At 29.2% G+C, this 9,663-nt stretch overlaps 2 protein-coding genes across 2 annotated transcripts in view; both read left to right on the forward strand.

Annotated features, from left to right (window-relative positions):
* The window catches only part of LOC141534922 (neuropeptides capa receptor-like), a 33,122-nt gene extending 24,225 nt beyond the window's left edge, over nt 1-8,897 (forward strand). Inside the window, exons 2-6 of the mRNA XM_074254570.1 lie at nt 3,268-3,358; nt 4,252-4,451; nt 6,253-6,495; nt 8,103-8,439; nt 8,533-8,897. Of these exons, the coding sequence (XP_074110671.1) occupies nt 3,268-3,358; nt 4,252-4,451; nt 6,253-6,495; nt 8,103-8,439; nt 8,533-8,731 (1,070 nt within the window). The 3' untranslated portion in view covers nt 8,732-8,897. The remainder of the gene's footprint in view (nt 1-3,267; nt 3,359-4,251; nt 4,452-6,252; nt 6,496-8,102; nt 8,440-8,532) is intronic.
* Nucleotides 538-2,417, forward strand: LOC141534927 (uncharacterized). The gene is made up of 4 exons (XM_074254575.1): nt 538-1,765; nt 1,826-1,897; nt 1,961-2,050; nt 2,127-2,417. The coding sequence occupies exons 1-4, from the start codon at nt 1,586-1,588 to the stop codon at nt 2,169-2,171; spliced, it is 387 nt and encodes a 128-aa protein (XP_074110676.1). The 5' UTR covers nt 538-1,585; the 3' UTR covers nt 2,172-2,417.
* Nucleotides 8,898-9,663: the final 766 nt, after the last annotated feature.

Raw genomic sequence — 9,663 nt, forward strand, 5'->3', positions numbered from 1 at the left:
CAGAACTCTCTTAGGAACAGTGAGTTTCAAAAATTCAATTTCAATTGAAAAATAAGCTTTTATAATCTTCAAAATTGTTCCGTTAGATAATGGGTACTGTTGCGACGTATCTTGTGATTGTCATCCAAACGAACGGAATTGCAACCTAATTTATTTGATTTAAACAGAAAAAATCTTTAATTAACCGCTACATTTTTTGTTTACTGTCTCGTAAAAATCGTAAGTTCAAATGGATTCAAAAATTTCAAATTTTTGTGATCGGTCAATTTATTTAACTTTAATTTTTGTAGGTTCGTAGAATTATTTCTTTATAAGCACGCGATTACTCCACCAGATGAGTTTCAAAAAATTATCGAACATATTAATCGTACCACAATCACATCAAAGTATGTTTTACCTGATAACTATCTGTCAACTGTACAAATTAAATTTTCGAGTGATAAATAAAGTAATTTATATAGCCATTCAAACATCGTTGTTTACTAATCCAATCAAGATATTTCAATGCATAAAAGGATCATCACGCGACGTTTTCGATCTAGCAATCAAACATTACTTTCATCGATTCACAGATTATTATCAGAGGAAATGGAAATAAATAATTAACAACACTCACGCGAGTAAATTACACTAGGATAAAATCCAAGAACTTTAGTCATAAACGCGACGTTTTACAGTAAACATACATTCTGTTATAATTAAAATCAAAAAGCCAGTTTCAAAAATGCGACGAGAAATAATTTTTAAACCGAGTTCAGATATATGCAACAAAGTATACCGATGTTCCTCAGTAATTCAATACTTTGTTTATAAATTGAATGGATTGTCACCATGGTCATTAAAAATATCGGAAGTGTTTAAAAAAAATTGCAGAATTGAAAATGATCAGAACCAAAAATGCGAAATTTCGTACATCGGTTTTTTTTATAACATTTTGTTAATGTTAGCAAACTCTTTGATTTGGATTTATTTGCAATATTCTTTCGGTCAAGGCGAAGAAGTTCTTGATGAAACTCGATCTGATTTTCCAGAAGAAATTCTAAAAGAAAATTCAGAAAAGAGCATTTCTACAATATTGAAAACTATCACATGGTTCATTGAAACAATAAGTGTTTCATGGATTCAACTTTTTTACGTTTACAAGCAAAAATCGATGATCAAAGTCATAAATCGGCTGAGTTATATTGATAGAAAATTGAACATCGGCGTAGATTCATATGCAAACAAAATATCAAGTTATTTTATTTTTATGCTCAATTTTTTGTTTGTCAGTGCAAGGATGATATTACCTTTTCCAGTAGAATCTTCATCAATAATTATAATAGTGTATGAAAATTTTTCTACAGTGATGTACAGCTGGGTAATTGTACAATATAACATACTACTGAGCATCGTTGAAGAACAATTTAAAGCATTGAACTCGTCGATTAAAACAAGCGATTTTAGTCAAATTTCAACATCGATAGCCAGATTATCGCTAATCGATGAATCTGCATTTCAAAAAATTGATAATTTAGAAAGTTTATACATAGAATTGTATGACATTTGTGAATAAATAAACAATTTTTACGGGCTACCGCTTTTGATGTCTATCGTGTGCCTCAATTACAACCTCATAAATTTTATTTCGTTTTTTATCTTACAGCGTTCAATCCCTAGCGAAATACTTGTATTTCTTTACTATTTAGCTCAAATTATATTTATTCCGTGGGTGATTTTCTTAACTCTAGTACTGACTTTTGCTGTTTCCAAAATGATCGATCAGGTATGAAAATTTTAATCCTCAATGCTTTTTGAAACCAATTTTCAATTAGAATTTTTTTAGAGTCAAGAAACTGGACAAGTAATCATTTTGCTTTCGGAGCAATGTCCAATGAACCCGCAAGTCAATGAACGAGTAAACAAACAAAACTTTTTTATTTATAAGGGACTTTTTTATTTTCAAATGTTAAATTTTCAGCTGTCCAAATTTTCACGAGATCTTCTATTTTTCAAAGTTGAGTTCTCGGCTTGGGATACTTTGCCGCTGGACCGTGATCTTTTAGGAATCGTAAGTTAACATCTGCTCCAAAATTCCATTTCTGATTTGTAATCATTTTTTGATTGTTCAAAACATTATTTTTAAGGTTTATGGTACTGTAGCAACGTTTGTAGTTATCATGGTGGCATAAAATTCCAAAGTTATCTATTAGTACTGTATCATAGTGCTTGCAAACATCGGTATCGATTACATCGAGTATAATTTCAAAAGCTTCATAATTTCAGAGTCAATTGTCGATTTGAATTTGTAACCACCAAATCACTGCAATGCAAAAGTACTTTTCTTCATGAATTATTGATTGAACACAAATATTTCTTTACACACGCGATCACTTAACTGAGTGAATTGCAATTTATCGGACAATTTATCGCATAACATTACCGCAGAAAGAATATTGTATTTTATATTTATTTCTGTACATTTTTAACATTAATTTGCTGAATAAAAAAGGATCCAATTAAAATAATTACCTGGAAAAAAATATTAATCCTTCAATTGACGAAGAAATCAATAAGCTATTATTTTTACAATTTCTTGAATTAAAAAAAAAAAAAAAACTGAGCTTTTCTATAATATTGTAAGCAAATAATTTACTTAAGTTAAATTTCTACGGAAAAAAATCACCAATGTAAATTAAATACTTGTAAAATAAATCAATTTTTTTTTCTTTGAAACGTATCTCATTACAATAATTCAATTTCCTATAGACACTTAAGGATTCGAGGAAATAAATAATCCAGCTGAATCATGTATGTGCGTAGTCCCGATAATTTAGTGAGTAAATTAACATATCGGTAGATAAAAACCGTAATTGTATTGCTGGCAAAGTAATGAACGCTGACGCTCAATAAATCTCCGGAAAAAAAGTTTGATAATTTGACGCAGGGACTTGCGTCACTTAAGCCTTGCTCCGAATTTAACTTTCCCCTTCACTTATGAGTCCTATGCTCACAATAAATCTCTAAGATATTCAGTGGCCGTGAATAATGTATCGGAACTGAGGGTTAAACGCCATAACGAGCAATCTTGATTGATTAATATACAATGGCAGATGTGTTCAGCTCATGTGATGCATTGAACAACCTTATCTTTATTGCTCCTGATGCAATTATACACCGAGCGCACTAATAATGTTACGTGTAATTATTTATCGGCACCTTTAACATTTATCAAAACAATAATAATATAATGTACCAATAAAGTAATTTACTTTTCGTATTTTCCAGGACTGCCCTTCGAACTCAGTGTTTTTTGGCAGCAGTACCCCTGGGAGCTGGGCTGGGGGCTCTGCAAAATACGAGCTTATGTTTCCGAAACGTAAGAAAATAAATTTTATTGTCTTGTTGGTTTTGAAAACAATCAACACAAATAAAACTCTTAACTTTATTTTAGAACATTTTTTTTTGTTATAGTAGATGATAAAGTTTTTTTTTTTTTTTTTTTTTTTTTAAATAAATATCTTGAGTTTCAGACTTTTGGGACCGAAAAAAAATATTTTGATCGTTGAAAAAAAATTTTTAAAGCTTATTTGATACAAAAAATTAAAAAAAAATTCACGATTAAATAATTTGAAAAAGAATATTTAAAATTTATTAATAATCTTAACTTTGTTAAAACTACTATGGTTACTTTTTTGTAAAAAGAAATGCAATAATAAAAAAAAAAAAAATAAAACGTAAATGTAATATTTTTTAAAATTAATGAATAAAAGCGAACTTAATGTTTTGAAAACAAATAAAAAAAAGTAAATGTAATATTTTAAAAATAACAGTAAAAAAAAACTTGTAAAAACAGCGTTTTTATCTACTGTTTTTGCCAGAAATATGTTATTTCATCCTGAAATGGTAATAAAAAAAAAACGTAAGCTGCTTTAATATTTTTATCCGATTTCAATAACGACAAAAATAAATATTTACTCTACCATAAAACATACTGATGCTGTAATTAACCCCAACAAAAACTTTTCTAATGCGCTTGGAGTATTTAATATGAAAAGAACCAACAGTAATTTGTTTATATTTTTAGTTAGGGTGAAAAAGTTTTAACAAAATTAACTACGGGCTTTTTCAGTTACGGAAAAACTCGTTAGAAATAAAAGGGAATAAGGAAAAAGTTGTCTATTAATTTTAGGTCAAAACTTTTCGAGATAGTTAACTAACAAGTTAGTATGTGAGATAATTTAGTAATAAAAAAAGTAATATATTTTCAAGGTCTTCGTACGTATCAGTATTAACGATAGTGGCTTTCTCCATGGAGAGATACCTGGCGATTTGTCACCCTCTACATCTCTATGCGATGAGCGGGCTGAAACGGCCGCTTAGGTTCATCCTGGCTGCCTGGATCCTGGCGATGATAGCGGCCATACCGTTTGCCATTTATACTAAACTTAATTACGTCGAGTATCCGCCTGGTAAGTTTCCGCAATATTGCAAAAATTTTATCTTGCACCTTCCAGGTTATTATTACAAAACACTAAACTTAATTTTCATAATTTTGTTAAATTAACTAACCAACTTATTTAATTATCTAGTTACTAAATTTCACTTACTGGTGCAACTAATCTTTTTTCTAATAGCTTTAGATCGACTTTTGTGATTTACTTTTTCTTAACAGTTGTACCAGAAATTTAAAGGTCACTTCTGTTTCATTCGCTATTGATTTAAAGTAAATGTTTGTTCAACCGTATCATTTTTAAACTTTTTGAAATTACTCGAGGACTTTGATTTTAAATTAAAGAAACTCGGAAACGTTCCAATTTTAAAGTTTATTCGTAAAAATTTCTGTCATTTTTTATTCTCTAAGAAGATAAATTAAATCGAGAATAATTTCATGTAATTGCAATAAAATAAGGGTATTTAAAGTAAATTCTAACGTGTAAATGATAAAAAATGGAAATGAAGTTGTAATTAAAATTTGAAATTGACTTCTTAATCTATTAAACCAAAAAAATAAATTATAAAAAAACCCTTGAGGTTTTAAATAATCTGTCGGTGGTAATTAAAATTTCTCTGAGCTAACAGTAAATAATTTTTCTCAATTTATTTAGCGCAATTGCTTTTTAATGACATGTAAGCGTACGTCGATCAAAGACCGTCGGAAAAAGTAATTATTACGGGAGAAATTATAGAAAATACAAGAAAATCCAATGACTTTTAACATCTCGCTGAGTGACTTTGAATACTTGTAAATTATTTAAATGAAACTTCAATAGAGTGAAGAGAATTTATGTCCTGGCGACGCCCGCTTGACATTCAGTTATCAACCTTTCAAATCGAAATGCATTATGTTAATCGTAAAAAATGGCTCTCTGAGTAAGCAAGAGACTAAAATACCCTCAGAGAATAAAGCGATCTTAGATCTGATTCCTTTTATTTCTCGGGAGTATAAGGACACTTGAGAAAATGGAGGTAAGAAGAACAGGAAAACGGTAAAGTTTATAAATCCATAAGCTTTGTAGAATTCAATTGGTGTATCTTATCGAAAACACGCGCTTTTTAAATAAATAAAACTTTGATACATTTATTTGTTTGCTTTTTCAAATATTTTTTCGTACTCAACTTTTTGCTCCACACAAAACTTCCATATCCGTCCATGGGTTTGATATAATAATGATAATAATCCGATTTCCAACTGATTACTCACATTTTTAGCTCTAGCTTTAAAAACTTTCTACTCTGAATAACTCTTTTAAAAACACCCCAGTTGAGCGAGTGCGCTTTTAGTGACACTCGATATAATTTCAAGCTATTATTATTCAAATTTAGTCATTGCAATAGTTTTTTTTTTTCGTCCAGTGAGAATTTATTCGAAACTCATTTTAAACTAAAAATATTATCAAAATAAAATAAAAAAGTTATCGCTTCAATGTCTGTTGAAAGTGTTTTAACACGCAGAGTTATTTTCAAATATTTATAAATTTCTTTCGCTATTTTAATTCTTTTCAATATTTATCATCACTACCCGTAATTTTATTAACTATCGATAAATTTAATGCTACCATATGAAGAAAACGGGATTAATGTCCCACGAATCAGAAATATATTTTTTTATATATCCAACGTGTCTTTCAGAGTGTGTTACTCTGCTGACATAGGAATTTAAGTGAATATTTATTGCGGGGGTGTAACTTTTTTTTCATCAAACATCAGACGAGAAATTCTTAAAAAAATTCTCTCCTGGCTCAAAGTAAAAAATATTTTATTGGTTTTCAGGAAGCGGACGAGACTCTGAAGAATCAGCGTTCTGTGCAATGTTACTGCCCAACATGCCGACATTTCCATTGTACGAATTGAGTTGCTTGGTATTCTTTCTGATACCATTGCTTCTCATAATGGTGCTTTACATTCGCATGGGTCTCAGAATACAAAGCACAACCTTGGGACGAAGCATTGAAGGAACAGTACACGGCGAGACTAAACAAGTGCAGTCACGGAAATCCATCATCAGAATGCTCAGTAAGATTTATTACGCTCTTTTATTCGTCATTTTGATGCCAATTACCGTTGCAGAAATTGCATTTTAATAGTAATTCTTTTTTTTTTTAATTAATTACTTGAAAAATATTTTATTGATACAAAGCAAGAAGTAATAATTAAATTATTAAATGTATTAATCTTTCAATAATTGAAAAATTTAATTAACTTACGTTTAAATAAAATTAATAATTAAATAATTTAATCAATCCATGTTTCAAAAAATTAATTATTAAAAAAAAAAATTAATTTTTAATTTCATTTAGAATGAAATATTTAAAAACTTTGATACTAATAATGATTTATGAGCTAATTATAAATTATAAAATTATAAATTATGAGGATAAATTACACGAATACATCGTAAGTTTTCAGTCAGAATGCATGCGAGTTATCTCGGTATACAAAGTTAGTAATGTCCTTTTCAGAGCGTTAATATTATTACTCGACATCCCCAGTGCCGCACATTGTCTACAAATAGAAATAGCACGTATTAACAAGTTACCAGCGTAATTTAATCCTTCTCTATCTCTCTCCCTCTTATTTTGTCATCCATATTAAATTCACTGCTGTACTTTGAGAACATATATGTACAACTATTCATCTTCTCTATCTAGTATACACTGCACGTGGATAAGAGAATGTAGTCACGCAATGAACAGAGCATAGGTCGTACTCGATGATATGCATAAATTGTAAATGTCAACCAATAAACTCACCCTCTATTCTTACACACATCTTATCTGTTACAAGTGTTTTTTCATACGATCAAAAACTTATAGTCTCGTTAGTAATTATTGATGCTAGAATTTTTTTATTTTTTTTAATTTTTAAGTTTCTAGGAACTTTTCAAACTCTGTTACTCGCACGTAGTAATACTTTGCTGTAAGTAGTACGACCAAATTTATGGGCGACATTCATCACAGATCTAGTGCGGTTTTATTATTTTAAAAGTTTAATTTCTTTTCTGGCTTTTTATAACCTCTTTAGAACTCTTTTAAAATTTAGTGAGAATTTTGTAATATTTTATTTGTAGACGAAAAAAATTCTAAAAATTTCTGGTAAATTTAAATATGAAAAATTCGTATGACATAGTTCTAAAGAATCAAGTTTGGACAAAATATAAATCACCTAAAAGATTAATTTTTAGTTTTACAATATATACTTCAGAGTTTGTAAAAGTACTATTTTAAAATTTTAAATTTTCATTTTGTTTCCTCGGTTCGGTTTAACTGATAAGATTTAAATTGTAAGCTTAAATAATTTAACTTTTCTTTCTCGTGTAGTTCAGTAATTGTAAAAAAATATTAAAATGATAAAAAATGCGATAAAACCGGTTGAAAACATGAAAAAGGTCGAAAGTAAAACAAAAGTTATATCATGCCGACCGACAATAACAATAACTTATCGTCAGATATAGTTAAAAATTTCTAAAACTTTAAAGAGTTTTAAATCATCTGATAACTTGATCACACATTTATCAAAACACTTTATAAAGTTCTCTATCGAATATGAAACTAATAAAATACTTATTCGAATAAAAATTTTTAAAAGTCAATAATATAATTTAAAATTTAAATAATTTATAGGTGCAGTAGTAGTAACATTTTTCATATGTTGGGCGCCATTTCACGCCCAGCGACTTCTCTACGTCTATGATTCAAAAAGACTACTCGGTGCGATAAATGAGTGGCTGTACTTTCTCGGAGGTTGTCTGTACTACATAAGCACCGCAATAAATCCTATTCTATACAATGTTATGAGCGCTAAATACAGGGGCGCCTTTGTGGAGACTCTTTGCTGCGCCCCCTCAATTAACAGCCCGCTGAACAGAGAAGACCAAAGCAGCGTTAAGGAAACAATGGTCTATCGGTGCGGTTCCATAAGAAATTCACAAATAGCAAGAGGTCGGAACCGCAGTATGAGGTACATATATTTGCTCCTTCGTCTATTACGTTGACCTATTGTTACTCTAAATACCCGGCGATAATTTTTTGAAATAATTAATGACTATGACAGATACCACCTAGATAATTCAAGAGACGACCAAAATAACTACCTCAAACACGAACGATTTTTAACTAACCTCACGGTGATGAATAATTTAAACGACATTCCCGGCGAAAGAAAACTCGCAACAGTTATTCATGCAAGCAACGGACGGGCTAAGTGCAAAGCTTCTGAAAAGAATATTCTTCTGGATGAAACTCATATTTGAAATAAATATACATATATTTTTTTCATTGCGTCACTACTATTTCAACAAACCATCTTCATGAACTGTGATTGATGCCGGAGCTTTAAATTTATATTTTATTCATGCTACTAAAAATGGCTCGCTGTACAAAATTGTGTAAATACTCAATTTTTTCTAAATAAATTCAATCGTGTAAATAAATTTAATATTCTTTTTTTTTTTATTTTAAATTTCAGATACTAAAAAGACAAAATTAAATTATTTCCATAAAATTTTTGATATATTAAATTTTACCCTAATGAAAAAATTAATTTGATTAAAGGAAAAAATTATTTTCTGGATTTAATAATTTTTTTTTTTTATTCAAATTAATTTTTTTATCAATGTAATAATATATTTATATAAGTAAAAATTTTAGATTTTTGATAATCATCGAAAATATATCAAAAAAGGGATAAATTAAATTTTTTTAACCAAAAAATCCTTGTCTGAACAATATTTTTTTTTTTTTTTTAGTTCAAAGTTTAGCGGTAAGTATGATATTCACCACAAATTTTAAACTTTGAAAATGTTTATTACACACATCGGTTGCGATGGAAAGTTTTCACAAGGCAATCACGTGAAATTTTAGAAATACCAAATTAACCACCGGAGGCGTTTGCCAGAAGGCCAGAAGGACCTTCTGATAGTTATGGTTCCTTGAGGTTTACACCAACAGATTCATTAGTAAACTATGATATAACTCGGCTTATAAATAATAATAACATAAATATTTATCAAAAATTTTATTGAATTTAAATTAACTCAAGTATTATCAAAGTTATTAACGTTACCTCGAGAGATTAATATTTCAATTAATGATCGCTTTTCATTATGGTGTAACTTATAATCCTCTCACTTAGGGGAAATTGGATAAAAGAAGATTTAACTTCATAAGCTGCCGCCGATCAAGT

This window comes from Cotesia typhae, unplaced genomic scaffold (genome assembly GCF_013202065.1).
Source record: "Cotesia typhae breed Kobodo isofemale line unplaced genomic scaffold, CoteBio_Ctyphae scaffold_13, whole genome shotgun sequence".
Lineage (NCBI taxonomy): Eukaryota > Metazoa > Arthropoda > Insecta > Hymenoptera > Braconidae > Cotesia > Cotesia typhae.

Bases quoted from the DNA above. Each gene is read 5' to 3' on its own strand.
- LOC141534927 (XM_074254575.1), top strand. From the start codon at position 1,586: ATGTCTATCGTGTGCCTCAATTACAACCTCATAAATTTTATTTCGTTT. The intron at 1,898-1,960 runs GTAAACAAACAA...TTAAATTTTCAG, and splicing joins ACCCGCAAGTCAATGAACGA to CTGTCCAAATTTTCACGAGA. The intron at 2,051-2,126 runs GTAAGTTAACAT...ATTATTTTTAAG, and splicing joins ACCGTGATCTTTTAGGAATC to GTTTATGGTACTGTAGCAAC.